The sequence below is a fragment of the Colobus angolensis genome, unplaced genomic scaffold (genome assembly GCF_000951035.1).
Source record: "Colobus angolensis palliatus isolate OR3802 unplaced genomic scaffold, Cang.pa_1.0 Scaffold65, whole genome shotgun sequence".
NCBI lineage: Eukaryota > Metazoa > Chordata > Mammalia > Primates > Cercopithecidae > Colobus > Colobus angolensis.
In genome coordinates this window covers 3,321,884-3,349,239 of record NW_012120154.1, presented here as the reverse complement: position 1 = coordinate 3,349,239, position 27,356 = coordinate 3,321,884, and the positions used below count along the sequence as shown (strand labels likewise).

Genomic DNA, 27,356 nt, shown 5'->3' with positions numbered 1-27,356 from the left:
AAAAAAAAAAAAAAAAAAAAAAAAAAAGAGCCCCTGAAGAGTAAAAGCTTACAAGTTAGACCCACCTTGTTTGTCACAGAAAACAAGGAACAGCCCTGTCCTTTGAGCCTTCAGAACAGACAGGGCCAAGGGGCCGGCTGCACCTCTAGGAAGGAGAAGCTGCCCCACCTCCCCAGTGAGGCAGTGAGTTCCCCAGGACCAGGGATGCACAAGCAGAGGGTAGCTGAAATGAGGGCATCTGCCCACCAAGGGTCAGCCAGGACACCTCTCAAATTCCCCAGGGGGATGGATGGGGAAGAAATGGTCCCGGGATGGGGAAGAAATGGTCCCTGAAGAAGGACGTGGTCCTTTTGGAGAGGAAGCTGGGACTCTGCCCACTCTGCCTGCTCAGACCTTGTGGGAAGGTCTCAAGACCCTGGATGGGGAAGACCCTGGATGGGGAAGACCCTGGATGGGGAAGAAATGGTCCCTGAAGAAGGATGTGGCCCTTGTGGAGAAGCTAGGACTCTACCCACTCTGCCTGCCCAGACCTTGTGCCCGCCCTTGGACCCTATGGAAGACCAGAGAGGGGATGCCAGGACCCTGAGGCCGGGGGAGAGAGCTGGGTGCACAGCTGGAGACCCAGTCCTGACTGACCAATTCACTGGGCGATCTTCTCTGGTTCTCAGTTTCCCCATCTGCTCACCTTGCAGGGCTATGGTGAGAATCACCAAAAGGAAATGAAATACCAGTCAAGAAACTGCTGTGGACACTAAAGTCCCGGCAACTTGACAGATGACTCTTCTCCTCCATCCATAGGACTCTGTCCCCAGCACCTCCTGGACTGCCTGAGCCCCCTGCTCCTGAGGCTGGGGGTATGCCTGCCTCAGCTCTGCATCCCTAGCATCCAACATAGGCCTGGCCCACAGACCCTGATACCCACCCCAGGGTGGGGAGTCCTCCCCTGGCACCTCCAAGACTTTGCATGACCAGGATCCACATGTGGGGGCACTCTGGAGAAAAATGGAATCTGACCAGCACAGAGGCAGGGGCACCAGTCAGAGATGTTGAGTCCCAGGACAATGCCCAGGGGGTTGCGGGGAGCTGAGGACCCTGATCTGGGAGTGCCCCTCCCCACCTGTCAGCACCTAGAAGCTCAGACAGCTCCAGAGAGGTGCCATCGCAACACTGGCCACCCGGCTATCTGTCCAGCAAGCTAGGCGTCTTTGCAAAGTGGCAATGAAAGGAGACTACACAGCGGCCTGTGGCCTGGGAAGTGCCAGGCTGGGAGTCTAGGGGACTGTGCTCCAGCCCAGCGACCCCATGGATGAGCTATGTGACTTCAGGTCATCCCTCCCGGCCGGGGGACTTAATTTTATTTTAATAAAATTTCCCAGTAAAAATGAAGTGTGCAGGCGAGGGCTCTGGCATCCTGAGGCTCAGTGGCTCCTCATTTCTGAGACTGCCTGCGGCGTGCACCCTGGGAACGGGATTCCTTATGTGCAGGCTGTTTGGCCCCTGGTGCCTGCTTTGCAGGGGTGAGGGGAGGAGGGGTTAAGGTAATTGACAGAAAACGCTTCCTATGCTGAAATTTCACAGCCAGCTCTGCCCTCTGTGGCCAGAGGGTGGGGGATCCCCAAACCTAAGCCCATGTGCCCAGCCCTTCTCCCTCCAGCCTGGGACCCCAGCACCTGCAGCCCCCACCCCTGCCTCCACAAAGGGCTTATAGCCCTCCCCTACCCCTCCACTCTCTTTTTACAAAGCCCTGAAAACGAACTCAGCCTCCTTGAGGACAGACCTCAGCCCCACCTGGCCCCATCCCCAGGGGCCGCCCTCACCGTGCAGAATGGCCAGGGCCAGGATGCCTCCAGTGCTGGTACCCGCCACCCAGTCAAACAGGTCCTTGGTGGCCACACCCGAGGCCTTCTCGATGGCGATGAGGAGCTGGATGATGATGAGGCCTTTCACTCCTCCTCCGTCCAGGCACAGCAGGTGGTCGTGGCTGCAGTGGGAACAGCAGTGGGAAAGAGGAAGGTCCAGCCACAGCCTGGCACTTTACATCCGCCCTCACAGCCCTTGTCCCCTGCAGCTGTGCCCTGGCAGACAGACCCAGACAGACCCGAGGAACTTCTGTCCTATGCAGGGCAGTGAGGGTGGGGGTGAGGGCAGTAAAGGAACAAATGTCTAGTATTTCAGGGGCTGGAGAGTGCAACAGAGAAAGGGAAAGGAAGGCCGGGGGTAGTCTCACTGATCAGGCACCATTCCAGCAGGCTCTGGGCCAGTCTCCCCGACTTGGGACACCTGATTTTGGTCAGTATCAGGCCTGACCCAAAGCAGATGCCTGATCAAGTCTGTTGGAATTAAACAAGGCTGGGGGAGGAGGGGCCGGGCCCTACAGCCAGGCCAGGAATGGGCAGTAAGTGGGTGTCAGGGTCCTCCACACAAGGTGGGAGAAGCAGGGGAAGAGGAGGTAGGGAGGAAGGAAGAGGTTCATGTCAGGGGCTGTGGGAGGGGTGCCACCAGCATTATTAGCTCATGTCATTGTCCCAAACGCCTCTGAGGTAGACCCTTCCTGACATCCCTGTGCTTATTTATTTATTTATTCAGAGACGGAGTTTCACTCTTTTTGCCCAGGCTGGAGTGCAATAACGTGATCTCGGTTTACCTCAACCTCCACCTCCTGGGTTCAAGCGATTCTCCTGCCTCAGCCTCCCGAGTAGCTAGGATCACAGGCGCCCGCCACTACACCCAGCTAATTTTGTATTTTTAGTAGAGACAGGGTTTCTCCATGTTGGCCAGGCTGGTCTTGAACTCCCAACCTCAAGTGATCCACCTGCCTTGGCCTCCCAAAGTGCTGGGATTACAGGGGCAAGTCACTGTGCCCGGCCTTATTGATTGATTGATTGAGACAGGTCTCCCTCTGTCACCCAGGCTGGTGTGCAGTGGCACAATCACAGTTCACTGCAGCCTCAACCTTCTGGGCTCAAGTGATCCTCCCACCTCAGACTCCCGAGTAGCTGGGACTACAGGCAGGAGCCACTGTGCCTGTTCTCTGTGCATATTTTTGAGTGAAGGAGGGAGTGTCGCTCACAGGTTAGGTGACGGGAACCAAGTCACATGGATGTGGACTCGACCTGGACCCAGGTCTGCCGCCTCTTGAGTCACATGCTCCCCAGAGCGCGCTGACATGTCTCCCCACATCCTGCCTGTCCTCACTAGCCATGCCCTGGGGGAACACCTTTGTGGTCGGTTCAGCCTGGAACCTTCCTCTGATCTTCTCGTCTTCCCATCTCAGCTTGAATGTCACTGCCTGAGAGAAGCCTGCCCTGACGCTGTCGGGACCCCCCGCCCGGCCCGCCTGCTGCACCTGCTTCCTGGTGGAGGCTGCTTCCATTCCATTCGCAATCTTTCTTTTGCTCTCTCCTGTGCTGACCTGGAAGCTCCACCAGGGCAGAGGCCACCTCTGCTCTGCACAGCACTGTGTGTCAAGGGGATGCAGGAGGTGCCCACGAGGGCTGATAAATGGAGGAGGCCCAGGTCCCACCTCTGGGGGTCTTTTCCTGGACCAGGTACCCAGCCCCCCAGTAAGTCCAGAGGTGGCAGGGGAGGCTATGCTGCTGCTGGAGGCCAAAGCAAACAAGCAAGACTCCTGAAGATGCGGGGCTGGCGACAGAGACGAACCGAGAGGGCGCAGGGCTCTGTAGCCTGGAAGGCCCAAGTTGGGAGGTACTGAGGGGTCTCCGGACTCTCACCTTGGCCCCACTCCAGGGAGGGTTCTGAGGCTCCAGAATCTGGGGAATCTGCTTCTCCTCCCTTGGGAAATGTGGGTCCTCCCTCAGGTACAGCTGCCTCACCTCAGCCCCTGCACAGGTGTGTGCATGTGTGTGTGTGTGTACATGCATGTGTGTGTGCACGCGTGTCCATGTGTTTGCATGTGGGCATGCATGTGGGTGCATGTGCGTGTATGTATACATGTGTGCGTGTGTGCACGAGCATGCAGGGGGCACAGGGGAGGGAATGATGATAGGGCAGGGGCACCTCCAGGGCACATAACAGGGTGGCATGGAAGTGAGTGAGACGTGTGAGGACCCACAGAGCTGCACGATCACTGCCTGGCCCTGGGAGTGGAGCTGCCTCTGATTCTGAGAAGAGAGCTTTCCCTGCAGGGCACTGGCGCTAGGTATAGAGTCCACACAGAACCCAGAGAGAGCCTGGGGTAGCACAAAGGACGTGGGTTCGGAAGACCTGGGTGTGAGTCGCCACCCTGACACTCACTCTGTGTGACCTTGAGCAAGTCACTTAACCTCTCGGGGGCTCAGGTTCTGCACCTGGAAACAAGGTTACTAATCCCTCCCTGGGAAGGTTGTTAGGAACATGAGAGACTAATACTGAATAAATGAATCAACCGCAGCAATAAAGGGAGGTGGCGACAGCAGTAGCTGGAAACGCATTTGTCCTGGTACCTTGCCGTGCCAGCTGGCACTGATTCCAAGCACCCGGGATTATGCCTGAAGAGCAAGGCCTGAGCATTGTCTCTTTGCATCCTGTCAGCCAGGCCCGCCTCTTAAAATGGGCCTGAGTATACAGCAGGTGCTGGGGAAGGCAGCCCACTCCACTATTCTGCAGAGGGAGGTGGTTAAGGAAGCCAGTAGGAGCAGCAGGAAGCAGCTGCTGAGATCTCCCCAGGGGGAACCCGGGCATCTCCAGTGACCTCCGGGATCAGCCCCACCATCCACTCATGGCTCGAGGAGGTCAGGGAGGGAGGCCAGAACACTGCGCCAGCCCCACTGAATCCAAGCCTGTCACCCTGGGCCGGTCCCCAGAGTGGGAATTCTGTCCCTGCTGAGAACTATACGCCTAGGAGCAGAGCCATCTCGCCGGCTGTGGGGGTGCAGAGTAAAAAGCCTTGAACCCGCGACAGCGAGTGGGTGAGGGATAGGAAAGCGCACACATTCCCCTTTCTGCCCCTGACTCTCAATCCACTTACGTCCGCTTCTCGTCCCTCATGGAGCCCAGGATGAACGCTGGCTTCCGGGCCCGCGAGATGTGCATGAGATCCTGCAGTTCTGTGAGGCAGAGCAGGGCATGCTGTGGACAGGCGGGTCCCCAAGCCCTGCCACCCCAGGGTCCCTAGATCAAACCTGGGCTGTACCTGACCATGGCCACGCCCTCACCCCACTCCCCAGTCATCTGTTCCTTCCCCTCAGGAAGGACTCTGTCCCGGGAGAAAGCTGAGCCAGAGGCCACAGGAGAGAAACGGGCTGGAGTGGAAAAGGGGACCCACTGCTCTGGGAAGGGCTCCCCACCCTGCCCAGCCAGCTCCCAGGTTCCCCTCAATCTCTTCCTCTTGAAACCCTGAGGCATGAATACCCTTGCATGTCCTCTTCAGACAAAGTGCTGCTTCTTGCATCAGAGCCGATGCTGCTGATAACCACCTGGGGCCTAAGAATTCTCATTCCCTATTGACAGATGAGGCTCTAAGAGGGTCCGTGATTCGCCCAAGGTCATTTAGTCAAAAGGCCGAGTCAGGACGTTCCTCGGGGTTTAAGTTCATGGATGAAGGGAGACATCCCTTGTCCTGATCCCAGGTCTGGAAATCCCAGTGGCCTCCGGGATCAGGCCCACCATCCACTCTGTCCACGTCTTCCTTTGTGACCAAGGCCTGCCCCATGTCCACCCAATTGACTAGCTGCCCCTCCTGACAAGTAGCCCAGTCCCCGGGTGCCTGGCGCAGCAGCCTGTGTGACCCCAACTCTGACAGCCCCCCACCACTGCGCAGAGTCTAGAAGCAGCAAAGCAGAACCGATGGCTGCGAAGCGGTGTCTCCCCCTTCCCAGGGCACATGGCTGCACAGTGAACAGGGAAGCAGGAGAGTGGCCGAGAGAGGCCGTGGACAGAGCACCAGGGACGGGGTGCAGGGGAAGGGGCGTGTGGTGTGTGTGCAGCTGGGAAGGACAAGTTAGGGAATGACAGCTAGAGCTAATGTGGCATGGCTAGGCTCGGCAGCCTCTCCGGGCCCAGGGCGTTACCCATCTGACGCCGCACCCCAGGCCCACCATCCAGCCTGGCTTGGGTGACTGCCTGCAAAATTGAGAGACAAAGATGGGAGGTGGAGGGAGGAGTTCCTGGGAGGGGAGAGAGAGGTGGAGCCAGAAGGACTGGGGGCTGTGGTCACAGTGCCTCTCCAGAGCTCCAGACTTGCTCGGGCTACCTGGCTGGAGGTGCTGCCGCCTCCACAGTTAAGTCTGGCTTGCCAAGGACTGGCTCCTGGCTGCCCTCTTTTCAGGGGACCCCCTCCCAAACCATCGAGGTCCCTGGGTGGGCCAGCCCACAGAAAGCCCAGAGAAGGGTCCTGACTAGTCTGGGGGTATCTCCCTGGGCACCAAGGATGTACCGAGGCAGATGCTGGCTGCCTGGCCACATTCAATTTCTGAAAGTCACCACGGGGCCAGGAAGGGGGTACACAGGTCTCAGGCCCAACTGAGAGTCAAACAGTGTGGCAGAGGTCAAGCCGGAGTGACAGAGGAGAAGCCAGAGGGCCTGGGCCCCCAGTCCCCTGACAGCACTCCTCACTGCCCACCCTGAGCACCCTGGGGACAGGAGGGCAATGACAGCAGCGACCTTATGGGTGCCACCGGAAATGCCCAGGCCTGAGACTGTGTTCAGGGCACATCCTCTCCGGGGCAACAGAGCGTGGGACATCAGCCAGGGATGCCCTAGGCCTCCGGGATCTGTGGGTTGCTGGCTGCCTGGAGGCTGACAACTCTGGCTCCATCCTCCCCTGCTCTCTTCAGTGACTTCCATCCTGGGGATCCTGTTGCTTTGGTGGGGCCTGCTCTGATCCAGGGGACTGGGAACCAGCTGGAGAAGAGGGAGTTGGGAGGCAAGGCCTACCTAGGTTGTTTAGGCTGATCGGTGGGGGCTGAGCTCTTTCCAGGGAGAAGGGGTGATGTGGCGCTGCAGAGCCCTGCTCCGCAGGGACCCCGTGGATGGGTGGGAAGCAGTATTCGGCCCCCACGGTTCTCAGCAGAGTCAAGATCGCCTTCCTGGTGTCAACTTGTCATGGTTTGGGGAAGGGGAGACCGCACAGGATCAGAAATGATGTCAACATGCAAAGGAGAGGCCCCTCGTTTCCACACTCTGTCCCGTCCCAGCTACCAGGCCCTGGGCACGTGGGCTGCTCCAGAGGCCTCAGCCCACCCTGACAGGGAGTGCAGCCCCCAGGCTGGTACATCCCAAGCAGCTTCCTAAGGTCAGGGAAGGAGGACATGGGAGGAGGAGGTCACTGTCACCCCGCCTGATGACTGTGGGAACTCCTTCTTTCCTTGTACTCCAGCTGAGAAAGCAGGATTCCCACAGCCACTTTCAGTGATTCTCAAAAATGCTAAGTGGATAGTCCAGGGTTCCAAAGGGACTAACGAGCCAGCCAGTGGGCACCTACTCCATTTGATGGATGGGATTGCTGAAAAGGAGGCCACAGATGTGGTGCATGCAGACACACACGTGTGCACTGGCACACACAAACTGGTGCCATCAGTGACCCCCACAGCTCCTGAAACCCTCCAGAGCAGGCTCCAGGCCTCTGGTGAGGAGGATCTGCTCTGTCCAGCTCAGAAGCTAAGGCTCACTGGGCGAGCGTGCAGCACGTGGCCATGCGCTCCTGTCCACACAGGCATGCCCAGCGCTCATGCAGTATAGTGCATGCACCCTATGGTCATTCTAGCCAGTGGTTCCATCAGGGAATTCCCCAACAGTAGGGGAAGAGGGCTGCTGCTGGCTCTCCTGTCCCCACCCCTGCTGGGAGTCTTAGCACCTGGGGTGGGAGTGGGGCTGCATGGAGGAGGATGCTGGTATGGCAAGACCCTTGGTGGGCCTGCATCTACTGCTCAGGGCCCTTGCGCTTGGGTAAGGTAGCCCCCTCTCAGAGTAACAGGTGCTCCTGGCAGCTCTGAGCAGGGCAGGTCAGCACAGGATGCTGGTGCCTGATGACTGGGACTTCCCTCCTCAGTCCCTGCATCCACCCAACCCTCGCCCCACTCCGGCCCCAGAGTGCAGAACACATACGTCTGCTGATCTTGGAGGCTAGGAATGTAGGAGTCTCCCCGAAGTCATTCGGGGTGTCCACTTCTGCTCCAAACACAATGAGGGCCTTGATCATCTCCACATTGTCTTTCTGTCAGGGATGAGAGAGGGTAAGATGTGTAACTGCTCGGGGAAGTGAAGAGCAAGGGGACCCTTGGCTACCTGCCCCAACCTGTCAACTCACCCAGCAGGCCTCTCCTCAGCACGGGGAGACACTGGAACCCTCCTCACCCCTACCCCAGTCAATCTGGGAGTCCAAAGTCTGCCATCTGATGGCTGGGGCCCTGACAAACAGGTTTAAAAGCACCCACAGGGGAGGGTGTAAGAACCCAGGCAGAAACTACGGGTGACTTGCCCCTGCTCTGCCAGCTCCGCTTCCAAGGAAGCAGTGCATCTGTGACCCCGACCCAGGAACCATAGGGACACAGTAGGTCAGCTGCTGATGGCTTTCAGGAGTAGCAAGGAGAGGGTGGGTGAGGGCAGGGAAGGTCATCTTGCTCACCCAGTCCAGGGTGTCATCCCTGAGGGGTGACTGAGCACACGTGCCCCTGATGACAGCCTTCGGGGGAGTGCCCCTGCGAAGGGCATCACACATTTCCACACCTAGAGGCCAGGCAGGGGCGCAGAGCATGGCATGGTTTCACAGGACACACTGGCCGCCTGGAACTCTGGGCCCTGGTCTTGTCACCTCCCTCTTCTTAGGACCTGATTTCCCTGCCTAGAGGATGAAGCTGTGGGTCTAGAATGGGGTTTTCCAAACAGTTCTTCTATTAGAATGTTCTATTAGGACTTCTATGGCTATAGATACGTGTGTGTTTTCAGCATTAACTGTGATTTGTTGTTGTTACCTTTTTTTTTTTTTCTTTTTGAGACGGAGTCTCACTCTGTCACCCAGGCCAGAGTGCAGTGGTGTGATCTCAGCTCACTGCAACCTCTGCCTCCCAGGTTCAAGCAATTCTCCTGCCTCAGCCTCCTGAGTAGCTGGGATTACAGGCTCCCACCACTACGCCCAGCTAATTTTTTGTATTTTTAGTAGAGACGGGGTTTCACCATGTTGGCCAGGCTGGTCTTGAACTCCTGACCTCGTGATTCACCCACTTCGGCCTCCCAAAGTGCTGGGATTACAGGTGTGAGCCACCGCCCCCGGCCTTGGTTACCTTTTACGGTTGCCACTGCATGGATGGATGGCCATTTATGGTAGTGATAAAACATTTCTCTCAAAATAAATTTAAGTCAGTTTAAAAGTAAGCCAGGCTGGGCGTGGTGACTCACGCCTGTAATCCCAGCAGTTTGTGAGGTGAGGCGGGTGGATCACCTGAGATTGGGAGTTTGAGACCAGCCTGACCAACATGGAAAAACCCTGTCTCTACTAAAAATACAAAATTAGCCAGGCATGGTGGCGCACACCTGTAACCTCAGCTACTTGGGAAGCTGAGGCAGGAGAATTGCTGAACCCGGGAGGCAGAGGTTGCGGTAAGCCGAGATCACGCCATTGTACTCCAGCCTGGCAACAAGAGCGAAACTCTGTCTCTAAATAAATGAATAAATAAAAGTAAGCCAATTTGAAGAGGTGATTAAGTACATAATTGTAAAGGTGGTTGATGAATATGCCAAAAACTGTGAAGATAGCATGAAGATGACCAAAGTGTATCAGCAGTTCTTAAAGTAAGACCTGGGGACCCCTGTGAAAGCATGATACCCCTTCAGAGGTCTCATGCCCGGCTAATTTTGTATTTTTAGTAGAGATGGGGTTTCACCATGTTGGCCAGGCTGGTTTCGAACTCCTGGCCTCAGGTGATCTGCCCATCTTGGCCTCCCAAATTGCTGGGATTATAGGTGTACACGAGCCACTGCACCAGGTCAGTTATTTTTAAAGTTTTTTTTTTTTTTTTTTTTTTTGAGATGGAGTTTCGCTCTGTCGCCCAGGCTGGAGCGCAGTGACCGGATCTCAGCTCACTGCAAGCTCCACCTCCCGAGTTTAGGCCATTCTCCTGCCTCAGCCTCCCAAGTAGCTGGGACTACAGGCGCCCGCCACCTCGCCCGGCTAGTTTTTTGTATTTTTTTTAGTAGAGACGGGGTTTCACTGGGTTAGCCAGGATGGTCTCGATCTCCTGACCTTGTGATCCGCCCGTCTCGGCTTCCCAAAGTGCTGGGATTACAGGCTTGAGCCACCGCGCCTGGCCAAAGCTTTTTTTTTTTTAATTTAATTTTAATTTTTGTGGGTACACAGTAGGTGTAAATATTTATTATTGTTATTTTTAAATGAATTAATATTTTGAAAATTTCACACTTTAAATTTCTAATATGGTAAATATAAAGAAAATCCAGATGATTAAAAAAATCTTTGTGATCCTCCATAATTTTTGAGAGTATAAAGGGACCAAATAGGCCAAAAAACTTGAGAACTGCTGAACTAGATCATTCCAAGGGCCCACCCCATGCTAAAAAGCTCCAGTTTCAAAAATGAAAGTATTTATAGTTTCAGCCTTTTGGGCAACAACATCTCTTCCAAGTTTTGACCTTTGGTATAAAACAGGATGTCCCTGAATGTATCCTTAATCGACTTCTTTTAGAGTCCCGCGGGTCTCTCATGTTCCGTCACTGAGACTCGGTAAACAGACTTATGTACATATCGTATTGCTATAGAATACGCGCACACAGTCGGGAGCAGTGGCTCATGCCTGTGATCCCAGCACTTTGGGGTGCCAAGGAGGGTGGATCATGAGATCAGGAGTTCGAGACCAGCCTGGCCAACAGAGTGAAACCCTGTCTCTACTGAAAATACAAACATTAGCTGGGCATGGTGGTGCGTGCCTATAGTCCCAGCTACTCAGGAGGCTGAGGCAGGAGAATCACTTGAACCTGGGAAGCGGAGATTGTGGTGAGCCAAGATTGCGCCACTGCACTCCAGCCTGGGTGACTGTGTAAGGCTCTATCTCAATAAAAAAGAATACGTGCACGCACGTGCCTGTAACATAATAACGTCCTCCTCTGCTAGGTTTAATATGTTCATACTCTAATTGTCTAACCAGACAGTAAGGGCTTTGAGGGCATGGAACTGTGTTCTATAATAAACCAACGAAGGTGCCTGGCACCTGCCACAGGCTGCTGGGCGGCAGACTCAGGCTTTGCCTGCCGGGATTTTACAGCCTCCCAGGGGAGATGAGAGCAATATACGGACCAGTGAAGGGAAGCAGGATGCTGACTCGGGCCAGGTAGTGTGTGTGTCACTTAGATATTCTGTAGAGAGTGACCAAGTGTCTACCGTAACTTTTCCACAACTCTTCCAGGTAAGTATTGACACCACGATTTTCCAGATGAGAAAATCGAGGCTGACAGGTGACATGGCTTGCTCAGGGCCAGTCTGTGGCCAGAGCTGTCATTTTTCCCTCTCACGCCATGCAAGTGCCAAATGGGGGCACAGGTGGAAAAGGTACCAAAGCACACAGGAGGTGACGTTATTTTGGGCTGAGAGGGGGACTTGGAGGGCTTCATGAGGGAGGAGTCAGGGTCTGAACTGAGCTGTGGGTGGGAAGATGATTTGGAGCAGCTGAGGATAGGCTGGAGACAATGGGGGAGGAGTGCTCCAGCCTGGACAGCCTTTCTGCATCCCCACCAAGGCCCCACAGGGCAGGACACGCGGTCCCGGGCTCACCGACATGGCCAGGTGCAGCGGAGTGTTGCCATGCTCTCCGTGGGCATCTGCGTTGGCCCCGTGGGTCAGCAGCACTATGGCGCAGTCTAAGCGGTTGCGCATCACCGCCACATGCAGGGCCGTGTTCCCTGTGGAGCTGGTGCTGTTCACGTTGCAGCCCCGTTTCAGCAGCATGCGGGCCATCTGCGGGAGACGGTCAGGCCAAGTTAGCACAGGCACCTGGGGAGCTGCCGTACCCCCGTGACACGTGGGCACTGCCACTTCCTCTCTGACAGGCCTACAGGTACTGGGATGTTGGAAAGCACTAGCAACGGGACTCCAGGGGCAGGCCCCAGTTCTAGGGGGGCCTAGACTGCCTCCCATACCATCAGCATCCCAAGACCAGGGACAAAAAGCCAAAGATGTGCTGTTTTAAGAGGCTTCTGGTCCTTTCCTAGCACCAACAGAACCCATCTCTCCTTGTAAAGGCTCCTCTGGGGCCTGTCCTGAAGCACCCCGCTCCCTGCATCCCTCCCTGGGACTCTGCAAAGGTATCACCTCTCACGGGGCCTTGGCAGTGCACATCCCTGGGAGAACCTTGGGACCAGGGAGGGGAGCCTGGCTTTGGAGTCACAGACCTAAGCCCAAAGCCCAGCTCCACTCATCCCAGCTGCCTGCACTTGGACGGGTCACTATAGCCATGTGCATCTCAGGTTTCTCTTCTGTGAAGATGGGAATTCAAGTCCCCACCTCACAGCATGTGATGACAATGAGTGACCAAACCTACACGGAAGGGCCTGACTCGGTGTCCAGTTCCTGGAACGCAGAGGTACCCCTGAGGCTGGCAGTGCTCTCCCTCCTGGCCCATCACATTGAGAAGTAGGCCATGAACTCTGGGCCATCCCGTGCCCTGTCGAGCTGTCCTTCCTGGTGATGAGACCAGAGGCCTCCATCCTCCCAGGAGGACAGAGCTTAGCTTAGGGGACGACCTCAGAGGAGATGCCCCGCCAGGCCGTGTGTGTGCAGCTAGACCCAGCACCACCACCACCATCATCATCATCATGATGGTTCATGAATGCCAACTTGACTGGATTGAAGGATGTAAAGCATTGATCCCAGGTGTGTCTGATGGTGCTGCTAACAGAGAGTCAGTGGCCTGGGAAAGGCAGACCTACCCTTAACCTGGGTGGGCACCATCTAATCAGCTGCCAGTGCAGCCAGAATATAAAGCAGGCAGAAAAATGGGAAAAGGCCAGACTGGCTTAGCCTCCCAGCCTACATCTTTCTCCCGTGCTGGATGCTTCCTGCCTTCGAACATCGGACTCCAAGTCCTTCAGCTTTGGGACTTGGACTGGCTTCCTTGCTCTTCATCTTGCAGGTGACCTATTGTAGGACCCTGTGATCATGTGAGTTAATGCTCCTTAATAAACCCCCCTTTATATATACATATATCTCCTATTAATTCTGGCCCTCTAGAGAACCCTATTAATACAATCATCATCACGCCACCTTCTATTTGGGAAGTACTTTACAATTTGTGCCGAGTTTTGTCACGCACTAACTCGCTGACTTCACCACCTCGCTGACTTCACCACATCTTCAAAGCAGAATTCATGGATGAGGAAACTGAGGCACAGGGCGGATACCGCCGCCAAGCCAGAGAGCAGCAGAGCCCTGCCAGGATCCCAGCTCTTCATGGACTTCTCTGCCCGCAGACCCACAGCAAGGTCAGCCCCCAAGTGCCAGCCTCAGGGTCCTCTCAGGAACCTGCTTCCTGCAGGCCCTGAGGACCTGCAGGGCCCGGCCCCCTGCCCTACCCACCTCAGGCTCCACTCACCTCCGCGTTCTTGGCCCAGTGGAGGGGGCTGGCTCCGTAACGGGGGTCTTTGCTGTGGATCTGGCTGCTGTCCATGCTGATGATCATCTCCGCACACCTGGGGAGACAGGGGCCCCGGCTGGTGAGCAAAGGCTGGGGTCTGCATGGCGTGGAATGAAGCCAGGACTTGGAGCTTCATCTACTGCTTACAGAGAGCATCACTGCAAACCAAGCTTAGCAAACCCAACCAGCACACTTACCATGGTATGTTAAGGCTGTACTGAGCCCCTCAAGGCACAACTAACCTCCTGCTCCAGGACGCCTTCCTGATGACTGCCACCAGCAATGATCACCCTCCCTGGTGCTGGCTTTAGAGTCACATGGGCTTGAAGTCAAGCCCCAGGAAGACCAGGCATTTTAGAGTTCAGTTCTGTGCCTGGCACACAGCCACCCTCCACCTCCTTACCACACTGTCAGTGAGCCACACAGTGACCTGCATGCTATAGGAAGCAGTATGACAGAGGGGGAAAGAGCACAGTTGCTTTCTACTCAGTGCCTGAGGCAAGCAGTGTCCACCATAGATCTTAGCACTTCCAGCCTCAGAGCAGAGGCCCCAGGTTCACAAGCCTCATTAGGCCGGCCTGGCCCGAAGAAAGTGCTCCATCATTTTATTATGGGTAGGAATCTCGGTTCACAAGTTCAGCTCTGCAAGGAAGAGACTTTACAATCTATCTGGCTGGGCGCAGTGGCTCACGCCTGTAATCCCAACACTTTGGGAGGCTGAGGCGGGTGGATCACCTGAGGTCGGGAGTATCAAAGGACGGAACACAGGGACTTGAATAGACGTTTGCAGACCCATGTACATAGCAGCATTCTTCACAACAGACAAAAGGTGGAAACAACCCAGGCGTCTATCAGTGAAGGACTGAACGGATAAACAAAATAGTGTTCCGCCTTAAAAAGAAAGGAAATTCTGATACGTGCTACAACATGGATGAACCTTGAAGACATCATGCTAAGTGAAATAAGCCTGGCACAAAAGGACAAATACTGTATGATTTCACTGATATGAGGTTCTAGAACAGGCAAGTTCTGAGAGACAGACAGGATATGGGAGGTTATCAGGGACTGTGGGGAGGAGAGAATGGGGAGTTATCAATGGTTACAGAGTTTCTGTTTGAGGTGAAGAGAAAAGTTTTAGAAATAGGAGTGATGGTTGGACAACATCGTAAATGTGATTAAAACCACTGAAGTGTGTACTTAAAAGTGGGTAAAATGGGCCAAGTGCGGTGGTTCACACCTGTAATCTCAGCACTTTGGAAGGCTGAGGTGGGTGGATCACCTGAGGTCGGGAGTTCGAGACCAGCCTGACCAACATGGAGAAACTCTGTCTCTACTAAAAAATACAAAATTAGCTGGGCATGGTAGTGCATGCCTATAATCCCAGCTACTACTCGGGAGGCTGAGGCAGGAGAATCACTTGAACCCGGGAGGAGGAGGTTGTGGTGAGCCCAGATCGCACCATCGCATTCCAGCCTGAGCAACAAGAGTGAAATTCCATCTCAAAAACAAAAAAACAAAAAACAAAAGTGGTTAAAATGGCAAATTTTATGTTATATATAATTTACTACAGTTGAAAAAACCAACATAATATATCAGAACCATTGTGTACTTTCAATAGGTGGATTGCAAGGAATAGGAACTAAATCTCAATCAAGCTTTTTTTTAAAATTTTTTAATTTTTTAATTTTTTTTTTTAGTGCAATTACCAGGACAGTCCACATGGGTTTAATTTCCAGGTGTGGCACTTACTGACTGCCTGACTCTGAGCAAGTTACTTAATCTCTCTAAGTCTTGGTTTCCTCATCTGTTTTTTGTTTGTTTGTTTGTTTGAGACAGGATTTCCCTTTGTCACCCAGGCTGGAGGGCAATGGCATGATCACAGCTCACTGTAGCCTCAAACTCCTGGGCTCAAGGGATCCTCCTGCCTCAGCCTCCCAAAGTGCTGGGATTAGAGGCATGAGCCTCCACACTTGGCCCTCATCTTTAAAAGGGGAATAAAATACATCGGCTCGCTGGGCTGTAGTGAAATAGCCCACATGAAGGTTAAGCCGGTGGCTGGGACAGCGCTAGTGTTCAGCTGCTCTTCTCCATTATTAGAGGTGCCCAGCACAGGCCCAGGATTTATGCTGCCCAGCTCCCTACAGCCATTATGCCAGGGCTTGGTGCTCAGCACTAGGCACATGGAGTCAGGCGCAGCTTCTTTCCCTGGGCCTTCTGGAGCCCCCCAAGTCTTCACCCCAGTGGCCAGCTCCAGCTGGGGTCCATGGCTTGGCTCGAGCTCTGCTGCCCCCAAGCCTTCCCTGAACTCCAGCTGCCTGAGCGGCCATCTCTGAGCTCCTAGTGCAGAATCCTGGCATCCTCAGTCTCAGCCTCCATCTCACTGTCTGGGATTATCTGTTTCCCTTCCCCAGCAGGGGCTTAATCATCTGAGAACCGCAGGCACAAACCCAGCTTTGCGGGAAAGGTCAGCTGCACTGAAAAACAGCAGAGGTGGCCAGACACGGTGGCTCGTGCCTGTAATCCCAGCATGTTGGGAGGGCAAGGCAAGTGGAGCACCTGAGGTCAGGAGCTCAAGACTAGCCTGGTCAACATGGTAAAACCCCATCTCTACTAAAAATACAAAAATTAGCTGGGCATGGTGGTACACACCTGTAATCCCAGCTCCTCGGGAGGCTGAGGCAGGAGAATTGGTTGAACCTGGGAGGCAGAGGTTGCAGTGAGCCAAGATCATGCCATTGCATTCCAGCCTGGGTGACAGAGTGAAACTCTGTCTCAAAAAAAAAACCAAAGAAAAGAAAAAGAAAAACAGCGAGTGCGCTCCTAGTCTGAGCCGTGAGGGAACCACTTGTCAGTAACACTGAGGCTGTGTGAATCTTGGAGTAGGGCTGTGCTGGCTGCCATGTGGATAAGGGATCTCCCTGTTCCACTCAAGGCAGGAGCCTCTTCCTTTGTCTTCTTTGCAAAGATTCTCTTATGTGATGAGGCGCTGGACCCACCCAGGATGGCCTGTGTGGCGACAGAGAGGGACCGGTGAGGGCTGAGGTTGTTTGAAGAGAGAGAAAACTGGTCAGTTACAGCTCCTGCCCAGTACAGCTCAGGGTGGCTGGAGCCAAGCAAGAGTGGGGTCATGTGCCAGCCCTTTAGGTAGAGAAGAGCATCACCCGTCACCGGGTGTCCAATCAGGTCACAACCTGCAACTGGGGAACCTGATTTCGGGGCTGGGGGTGTTGGTATCTTCTCCGTTTGGTCAAGTATTTCTGAAAGTCCTAGCTCATTTTGGCTGTGCTTGGGAGATTCAAGGAAAGGAGGGTTTGTCCAGGCTTGGTCTAGCCCTTAGAAGGGCTAGCAATGCCCCATGGGGCTAGCAAGGTGGATGCAGCTCCCAGAGGAAGGAATAACCCGAGGACAGGCATGAGTGCCAGCCTCCCCGCCTGAGTGCTGCCCGCCCGTGCCTTCTCACTGCATGTCCGGCACTGTGCTGTGAGGTTCTGGGCGGCTGGGCTGTCTCCTGTCCTGGAGTGGCTTATTCATTTCGGTGAGGCCAGTGCTTTAGCACAGTGCCAGGATCGAAGGACTCACTGGCTCATTCATTCACTCTAGATATTGTTCCTTCTAGATAGTATTTTTTCTTTCTTTCTTTGCCTCCTGGGTTCAAGCAATTCTCCTGTCTCAGCCTCCCGAGTAGCTGGGACTACAGGCACACACCACCACACCCGGCTAATTTTTGTATTTTTAGTAGAGACAAGGTTTCACCATATTGGTCAGGCTGGTCTCGAACCCCTGACTTCAGGTGATTCACCCACCTCGGCCTCCCAAAGTGCTGGGATTACAGGTGTGAGCCACTGCGCCCGGCCTAGATAGTATTTTGAGTCTTGAGATATTCATCTCTTTTATCCTTTTTATCTCATCCCCCACCTTTTTGAAAATAATTTTCCTGAGACCAGGATTTCCCAGGCTCCCAAAACATGGGCCTGCACCTGCCTCCCAGTGGTGCCACCAGCCAGAAAGGAAAGAGGCATCGGATGGGCCTTTGGCCACCTTACCAAGCATTTCCCAGGCTTTGAGCTGGGCACACAAGAAACCAAGGAGCACTGAAGCCATCGCGCGCTGTGCAGACCAGGCTGGGCTGGGTTAGAGGAGGGGCCAGCTGGGCCTTGGGGTTGCATCTGACTCCAGAAGTGGAGTACCACCTGGAGGGGAGCTGGAAAGAGGAGACCCAAAGAGGGCTAAGATTGGTTGTCTCCAGTTTTGAACAGGTAGATTCACTCCTAGAAAATAAGGTGCATTACAGAAATTTATTTCTATTTTTTTTTTTTTTTTGACGCAGTTTTGCTTTTTTTTTTGAGACGCAGTTTTGCTCTTATTGCCCAGGCTGGACTACAAGGGTGCGATCTCAGCTCACTGCAACCTCCGCCTCCCGGGTTCAACTGACTCACCTGCCTCAGCCTCCCAAGTAGCTGGGATTACAGGCATGCGTCACCACGCCCGGCTAATTTTGTATTTTTGGTAGAGATGGGGTTTATTCATGTTGGTCAGGCTGGTCTCGAACTCCCGACCTCAGGTGATCCGCCCGCCTCAGCCTCCCGAAGTGTTGGGATTACAGGCGTGAGCCACTGCACCCAGCCAGTAAAATTGTAAAGTCTCCTCCTTGCACAGCTGAACTTGTGAACCAAGATTCCTACCCATAATAAAATGATGGAGCACTTTCTTCGGGCCAGGCCGGCCTAATGAGGCTTGTGAACCCGGGGCCTCTGCTGTGAGGTTGGAGATGCTAAGATCTATGGTGAACACTGCTTGCCTCAGGCATGGGACAGGTGATAGGAGAGCTGGAGCCCAGCAGGCCAGCGGATGCGGTGGGGAGGGAGGTCTTACCCTTTCTGAGAGAACTTCACGGCCGAGTGGATGGGGTAGCCGCTGGGGCCCATGATGTTGCACCGAGCATTGCACAGCAGCAGCACACGGACCATCTCCTGCTTCCCCAGCTGGCAGGCCAGGTGCAGCGGGGTCAGCCCTTGGTTATTCACCTGGTTCAGGCCAGCCACTGCATTCTTCCCAAGGAGCTGATGAAATAGGAAGGGAAGTTTGACTCCATAGGATGCTAATAAGAACGTAAAGAGGCCGGGCGCAGTGGCTCACGCCTGTAATCCTAGCACTTTGGGAGGCCAAGGTGGGTGGATCACCCGAGGTCAAGAGTTTGAGACCAGCCTGGCCGACATGGTGAAATGTCATCTCTACTAAAAATACAAAAAGTAACTGGGCGTGGTGGCGGGCACCTGTAATCCCAGCTACTTGGGAGGCTAAGGCAGGAGAACTGCTTGAACCCAGGAGGCAGAGGTTGCAGTGAGCTGAGATTGCGCCATTGTACTCTAGCCTGGGCAACGCGGCAAAAACTCTGTCTCAAAAAAAAAAAAAAAAGTAAAGAGAAGCACCAGGAAAGCCAAGTGCCTTCCCTCCCATAGGAAGGAAGGGGTGACCCGGCATGACTGTGGCTCACATGAAACGTTTCTGAGTCAAGGAACTTAAAACGTGGCCGTATCTCAGGATGGGCGCTGGGGGTCCGGGCGGGAGTGATTCTTGCTTTTCATTCTGTCCTGACTGATGTTTTTCTACACACAGGTACTATGTTTCCAATGAAAGAACAGTAGTATTAAAAAGAGAACTAGGGGCCAGGCGCAGTGGCTCAAACCTGTAATCCCAACATGTTGGGAGGCGAGAGGATCACCTGAGACCAGGAGTTCGATACCAGCCTGGGCAACACAGGGAGACCCGTCTCTATCAAAAAATTTTTAAAAATTAGCCTGTGTGGTGGCACGAGCCTGTAGTCCCAGCTGCTCAGGAGGCTGAGGTGGGAGGATCACCTGAGCCCAGAAGGTCGAGGCTGCAGTGAGCCATGATCACACTACTGCACTCCAGCCTGGGCGACAGAGCTAGATAGACCCTGCCTCAAAAAAAAGAAAGCGCTAGGAGGGTTTTACTCTCTTTTAGCTGAATGCTGTCCCTATGAGGTTCATTACAACCACAGTGCACCTATGTGACACCAGGGTCACCTCACAGCAGTCCCACTGGGCCTGGAGGCAGGCCAGAGACACAGTAGGGAGAGCAAGGGGCTGGCCAGTGAAAGATCAAGCCCCACCCTCTCAGCTTTGTGGCCCTCCCTGGGCACGCTTCTTAACAACACTGAACCTCAGTTTCTTCGGAGAGGAAAGGGGAATAATACCTCCACCCCATAAGTGTATTCTCAGAATTAACTAGAACATATACCACACTCACTTCAGGGTCAGGCACCAATCAGTACCTGATAAAGGACAGCTGCAGTCGTGCATGACCACTGAGAAGCGGGTGTGCGCGCCCCCACGTGGAGGCAGGGTCTGCGCGGCACCGTGCTGGGTACGCAGAGGATTGTCAGTGAAAGTGGAGTTCAACTGTGGGTGGAGAATTCCCTTCCCTGAGAGCACGAAGCATTAAGATATGGAATCCACATTTTCTGGGCCGGGCGCGGTGGCTCACATCTGTAATCCTGGCATTTTGGGAGGCCGAGGCAGGTGGATCACTTGAGGCCAGGAGTTGGAGGCCAGCCTGGGCAACACGGCAAAACCCCATCTCTACTAAAAATATGGAAATTACCCAGGCTTGGTGGCACATGCCTGTAATCCCAGCTACTCAGGAAGCTGAGGCACGAGTATCACCTGAACCGTGCAGGTGAGCCGAGAGGTTGCAGTGAGCCAAGATTGCACTACTGCACTCCAGCCTGGGCGACAGAGGGAGACTCTGTCTTAAAAAAAAAAAAAAAAAAAAGAATCCACATTTTCTGGAATAACATGGTTGCATTCTGATGCCAAGGCAGTGAGAGCATGATCTTTAGAAGAATTTTCTAATTCTAGACAATAAAACATAATCCAACATCCTGTCTTTTCTGTTTAATCTAATATATGAAACAGCTATTTAATAATATCACCCCATCAGCTTGCCCACAATTAAAAAATCACATCTTTTGCCCAGGTAACCAAAAACGTTAACAGGAAGGCCTCTGGCATAAATGCCTACAGGAACTGGAGAGAGTTCAGTTGGCTTGGTTTGAATTGCTGTAAAACAGGGGTGTCCAATATTTTGGCCTCCCTGGGCCACATTGGAAGAATTGTCTTGGATCACACATAAAATACATGACCGCTAACGACAGCTGATCTAAAAAAAAGGTCTGTGCATGAATCTCATAATTTTTTTTTTTTTTTTGTAGACCGGAGTCTCGCTCTGTCGCCCAGGCTGGAGTTCAGTGGCGCGATCTCGGCTCACTACAAGCTCCGCCTCCCGGGTTCCCGCCATTCTCCTGCCTCAGCCTCCCGAGTAGCTGGGACTACAGGCGCCCGCCACCTCGCCCGGCTAATTTTTTGTATTTTTTTAGTAGAGACGGGGTTTCACCATGTTAGCCAGGATGGTCTCGATCTCCTGACCTCGTGATCCGCCCGTCTCAGCCTCCCAAAGTGCTGGGATTACAGGCTTGAGCCACCGCGCCCGGCCGAATCTCATAATGTTTTAAGAAAGTTTATGAATTTGTGTTGGGCCACATTCAAAGCTATCCTGGGCTGCATGCAGCCTGCAGGGCCACATGTTGGACAAACTTGCAAAAGGTTAAGCCCAGGTCCCGCTAGCCCACGAGCCCCTCCAGGCAGGTATCCGGCTCACAGTCTGTGCTCAGGAAAAGTGGAACTGAACTGACTGACTGGAGCTGGGCCTTGGGTTTATTTTGCTGGGTTGGAGGTCGTCCCTAGGGTTATCAAGCAAAGAGACCGAGGACAGTGGCTCCTGGAAAAGGGCTGGGAGGGAAGAGCCAGGGAGGGGTCTGCACCCTCCATGAAGGAGCTCAGGCCTCAAGGATCAACGGGTCCCAAGAGTGACACCTGAGCCCAGGGGCCCAAAGGGAACTGTGGACACCGGGAGGTACCAGTACCAGTCATCCTGCCCCTCCCTCTACTCACCTGTAGCACCTGGGAATTGTCACCCTGGACAGCATAATGGAAGACAGTCTCTCCCTTGTTGTCGGTGACATCCATCTGAGCGTGGCAGTACTGCACCAGCTCCACCAGGATCTCCCCATCACCCTTGCGGCAGGCCAGGTGCAGGGGTGTGCAGCCCTCCTCATTCTCAGTGCAATTGGCACAGCTGCAGGGAAGGGCCAGGGTGAGCAGAGGTGAGCAGGTGTGGCACAAGGCGGCAGGGGAACCTAAGTTGGAAACTCAGACATTCTGGTTTATTTGAGCTCAAAAGCATTCCCACCACTTAGCTAGTTGGGCTGATTTGAATGTATTTATATCCGATGTGACCTGTATCAGGTTTTTGTTCAGTTTGCTCACTTGTACAAGAGATGGACCCCAAGGCCACACCAGCAGGAAGTGGGCAGGGTGGTGGCACAGGAAAGGGTCGCAGATGCGGATATCTCACTAGCCTCAGGCAATTCACTTAACCTTCCTTGGCGTCAATATCCTTATCTACACAACCTGCTGTGCCTGCCCCAGGAAATGGACAGAGCAGTGGTGAGATGAGACACGGTGCTGTCCAAGAGCACGCCTGGAAACTAAAGTGCAGTGAGGGTTTTTGTTTTGTTTTGATTTTTGAGATGGAGTTTCGTTCTTGTTGCCCAGGCTGGAATGCAGTGACGCAATCTCGGCTTACTGCAACCTCCGCCTCCCAGGTTCAAGCGTCAGCCTCTCGAGTAGCTGGGATTACAAGCATGCGCCACCATACCTGGCTAATTTTTTGTATTTTTAGTAGAGACAGGGTTTCACCATGTTGGCCAGGCTGGTCTCAAACTCCTGACCTCAAGTGATATGTCTGCCTCGGCCTCCAAAAGTGCTGGGATTACAGTTATGAGCCAGCACACCCGGCCAGCAGTGAGGTTTTGAGTTCTGAGCCTGGGAGCTTAACTGAGCGATCTGGGGTAGAGACTCAGAGGAGGTGTGGCTACCTCTGCACAAGATGGCCAACTGGTATCCTGTGCAAGTGTGGGCACAGTACCCTCACCAGGGGCAACCGCTGCTCCATCTGCTGACTGAATGGATTCATAAAAGGAGACCTTCAGCTTACAGAAGAGCAGCCTGGAAGCAGACACCAGGGATCCAAGCTCCTCTTTCACCACCTCTGGCTGAGTGACCTGCACAAGTCCTGTTATCTCTCTCTAGAATGACAATACGTGGGCCGGGCATGGTGACTCATGCCTGTAATCCCAGCACTTTGGGAGGCCGAGGAGGGCAGATCACCTGAGGTCAGGAGTTCGAGACCAATCTGGCCAACATGGTGAAACACTGTCTCTACTTTTTTTACAAAAATTACCTGGGCATGATGGCACACGCCTGTACTCCCAGCTACTTGAGAGGCTCAGGCAGGAGAATTGCCTGAACCCAAGAGGCAGAGGTTGCAGTGAGCCGAGATCACACCACTGCACTCCAGCCTGGGTGACAGACTAAGACTCTGTCTCAAAAAACAATAAAATAAAATAAAATGATGATACCTTGTGGGGGTTGGGAAAATTCAATTTCACAGTGGGTAGAAATCAGCTCCCACAGGCCTGGCACCTGGTGAGCACTCCGGACTCAGAAAAACATTACATTGTCCTTCTTACATTTTAATCTGGTAGCAATGCAGCACCTTTTTTTTTTTTTTCCTTTTTCCTGGAGACAAGGTCTCATTCTGTCGCCCAGGCTGAAGTGCAGTGGTACAATCATAGCTCACTGTAATCTCTAACTCTTGGGCTCAAGTAATCCTCCTGCCTCAGCATCCCAAGTGGCTAGGACTACAGACACATGCCACCACACACAGCTACTCTTTTAATTTTTTCATAGAGACAAGGTCTTGCTATTTTGCCAGGCTAGTCTTGAACTCCTAGCCTCAAATGATCCTCCCTCCTCAGCCTCCCAAAGTGCTGGGACTGCATTAGTGAGCAACCATGCCAGGCCCTGCTCCTTTTTAAGTCAAACTATGGAGGGGAACGGAGGCCTGCAGCCCCCACTGCCCACACAAGCAGGTACACACACATTGTCCAAATGGTCTTGTTCCCTTGCTCACCTGATGACACGGCTGTGATGGAAGCACTCGCGGATCCCTAGCTCCACGGCCAGGTGGGCCACTGACCAGCTGGGGTGGTTACGGATGAGGTCGGTCAGGTGTTGCAGGACCTCAGTGTGCAGGACTTGGGGGGAGCTCTCATAGAAGGGGAGCAGCTGCGAAGAATACTGCTGGAAATTCACCAGGGCGTCAGCCTCCAACTCCAGCTGGAAGAGTCTGTAGAGCCAGGACAGAGGAGCAAGACCCAGAAATGAGCCAGGCGGGACCCTCGGCCCACATCCCTGCTGGAATCAGAAGGTCCCCAGACTGCAGCCTGGCCTGCCCCAGCCTGACTCCCTTCCCAAGCAAACACACACACACACACACACACACACACATACACACACACACATCTATACACACGTAAATGACATAATGGCATTTAGGTTAGACTTTGTTTTTTAGAGACAAGGTCTTGCTCTGTAACCCAGGCTGGGGTGCGGTGGTGTGATCATGACTCACTGCATTTTGGAAGTCCTAGGCTGAAGGGATCCTCCTACCTTAGCTCTTGAGTAGCTGGGATTATAGGCATGCACCACCATGCCCAGCTAATTTTTTTTTTTTTTTTTTTTTGGAGACAGAGTCTCGTTTTGTCACCTGCGCCGGAGTGCAGTGTTGTAATCTCAGCTCACTGAGACCTTCACCTCCCGGGTGAAGCAATTCTCCTACCTCAGCCTTCAGCGTAGCTGGGATTAAAGGCACGTGCCGCCACACCTGGCTAATGTTTTGTATTTTTTAGAAGAGACAGGGTCTTGTCATGTTGGCCAGGCTGATCTTAAACTCCTGGCCTCAGGTGACCTGTCTGCCTGGGTCCCCCAAAGTGCTGGGATTACAGGCATGAGCCACCGCGCCCAGCCAGCTTTGTTCATTTTGAAGTGTTGGGGTTGAGTCCAAGTTTTGCTACTAAGGTGCTGTGTGATCTTGGGAAATCCTTTTCCGTCTCCAAGCCCCATTTGAAATATGAGACTAACTGTACCTGTCCTACCTACCTCCCAGAGGTGCTGGAGGACAGATGAAAAAGCACTATAAAAGCACTTTCAAAACCAAAACCATTACATGTCAGTGATGGTTACTTAAAGTTCTGACCAGGGCTTTTAACATACCAGAAGGTTTTGTCTTGCAAACCACTACAAGCGCAGCAGCCGGCCAGAGTCTAGTAGAGGCAGTTCCCAGAGAGTGTTGGCTCACGGGACCAGTCTGTTGTTCCACAGAGAGTGCGTCAATTAACAATTAACTACTGAGCATATGATCTGTGCCAAATGGATGAGTCAATTAATGAACAATTGCATAAAATTCTCTGCCCTCCTGAAGCCTGTTTTTTTTTTTTTTTTTTTTTTTTTGAGATGGAGTCTCACTCTGTTGCCCAGGCTGGAGTACAGTGGTACGATCTTGGCTCACTGCAAGCTCTGCCTCCCGGGTTCATGTCATTCTCCTGCCTCACCCTCCCGAGTAGCTGGGACTACAGACGCCTGCCAGCATGCCTGGCTACTTTTTTTTTCTACTTTTTAGTAGAGACGGGGTATCACTGTGTTAGCCAGGATGGTCTTGATCTCCTGACCTCGTGATCTGCCCACCTTGGCCTCCCAAAGTGCTGGGATACAGGCATGAGTCACTGTGCCCGGCTGCCTATTTTTGTTTGTTTGTTTTTTGAGACACAGTCTCACTTTGTCACCCAGGCTGGAGTGCAGTGGCGTGATCTCAGCTCACTGCAACGTCTGCCCCGCCGGGGTTCAAGCAACTCTCCTGTAATTCTCCTGCCTCAGCCTCCCTAGTAGCTGGGATTACAGGCGCGTGCCACCACACCCAGCTAATTTTTGTATTTTTAGTAGGGACAGGGTTTCGCCATGTTGGCCAGGCTGGTCTCGAACTCCTGACCTCAAGTGATCCACCCACCTCGGTCTCCCCAAGTGCTGGAATTACAGGCGTGAGCCACCACGCTTGGCCCGAGCCTATGTTATTATGGGGGAGATCAACAAAATGAATTAAGTAAAAACATAAAATAAGGAAGTACATTAAATAAACTATAAGGTAATCAGTGTTAGAGAAACAACAAAAACCACAACTAAGGTAGGGAAGGAGGAGGCGGAAGGAAGCCATTCCTCATTGCCCTTGGCTGGGTTTTCCCTTCATCTCACCAACCCCTCAGCATCAGAGCGCTCCACATCAAGTGTTGCTGGTATGTCAGAGAATGACAAAACTGACCACTGGAATTAGCATCACGGAGACATGCACGACCTTGACAACAATACTTTTAGTGGAATGGTGGGAACCAAGACCTGATTAAAGTGGGTTTAAGGACAGGATGTGAGAATCTGAAGATTGCAAAGACAGGTATTTTTGAGGAGTTTTGCTGTGGAGAGGAGCAAATAAAGTGGGGAACAGGGAAAGTGTAATCAGGCATTTGAAAGCTGACGGGAATGATGCTTCTGTCTCAGAACTTCCACTTTCCATTAACGGCAGACTAGGGAATATGAAACAGACCACCTACTGAGGACAGCCAGAAATGCTGGAGAAATTATTTAAAAACATCTGCTGGCAGGTACTGTATACCTCAAAAGACACTGATGACTCACTAGGCTGGAAGGAATGATGGAAACTGAGGAACTGAGCTCAGTGTTCAGGTGGCTGTTACTGGAGAGGATGGGGGATGAGCAGCACCAGTAACAGTGTCATGGGGCTCAGGACACAGGGACTGGAGCCCAGGGGTCTGCCAAGAGGAGAGCCCTGATGAACATCTCTTACTTTGGGTTAGGGTCCTAAAGAACTACTTAGCCTAGGAATAAGGGTGAGCCATACACAGACACGCTCTCACAGGGCCCACAGTTCAGCCTCAAGTCATTTCAGTTCCAGAAACTAGACTGAGGTTATCCTAGTTGCAAGTGTTCCCAGGTACCTGGGAGAAGCAAAAATAAATTCATTCTTTATAAGGAAACATTAAACTAGGCTCCAGATTATTTCTTTTTTTTTCTTTTTGAGACGGAGTCTTGCTCTGTTGCCCAGGGTGGAGTGCAGTGGTGTGATCACTGCAACCTCTGCCTCCTGGTTCAAGCGATTCTCCTGCCTCAGCCTCCAGAGTAGCTAGGATTACAGGAACCTGCCACCACGCTGGGCTAATTTTTTGTATTTTTAGTAGAGATGCGGTTTCACCGTGTTAGCCAGGATGGTCTTGATCTCCTGATCTCATGATCCACCCACCTTGGCCTCCCAAAGTGCTGGGATTACAGGCATGAGCCACCGTGCCCGGCCACTCCAGATTATTTCTACAAGCATATTTGCAAATGACCAGCACATAATCAAAACTCACTAGGCCACCAGGCATATGTGGAGATAAGACATGAAAGAAAACCAACAGAAACAATATACAAAAGAAACATATCTGTAAGTGAGGGAGCTGTAAATATTTAAGTTATCCAAAATAGACTTTAAAGTAACCGGGATAACATTCGAGAGGTTAAAAAAGGAAATTTAGAATTTTGGCAAAGACCTTTGAATGATCAAAAAAGGATCAAATGGAAATTACAGAATTAAAAAATATAATCAGGAAAGAGTAAACAGAATAAAGCACGGAGAGACAAAAGAATAGAAAATATAGTAAAGTAGATAAGAGACACAGACTAATAAAAGATCTAGCATACATATGTAAGTGGAGGATCAGAGGCAGAGTAGAAAAAAAATCAAATGGAAGTC

The 27,356-nt window shown here is 52.9% G+C and overlaps 1 protein-coding gene across 2 annotated transcripts in view; it reads right to left on the bottom strand.

The window, feature by feature from the left end:
* Positions 1 to 27,356, bottom strand: part of PLA2G6 (phospholipase A2, group VI (cytosolic, calcium-independent)) — a 68,472-nt gene that overhangs the window by 10,623 nt on the left and 30,493 nt on the right. The window contains exons 3-11 of one of the 2 annotated variants that reach the window (XM_011964240.1): positions 23,631 to 23,846; positions 21,548 to 21,731; positions 18,447 to 18,634; positions 13,533 to 13,629; positions 11,717 to 11,899; positions 8,044 to 8,152; positions 6,874 to 7,035; positions 4,967 to 5,045; positions 1,818 to 1,981 (exon numbers count right to left, since the gene is read on the bottom strand). In XM_011964240.1, the coding sequence (XP_011819630.1) occupies positions 1,818 to 1,981; positions 4,967 to 5,045; positions 6,874 to 7,035; positions 8,044 to 8,152; positions 11,717 to 11,899; positions 13,533 to 13,629; positions 18,447 to 18,634; positions 21,548 to 21,731; positions 23,631 to 23,846 (1,382 nt within the window). The remainder of the gene's footprint in view (positions 1 to 1,817; positions 1,982 to 4,966; positions 5,046 to 6,873; positions 7,036 to 8,043; positions 8,153 to 11,716; positions 11,900 to 13,532; positions 13,630 to 18,446; positions 18,635 to 21,547; positions 21,732 to 23,630; positions 23,847 to 27,356) is intronic. The other variant, XM_011964241.1, reaches the window with a different exon arrangement.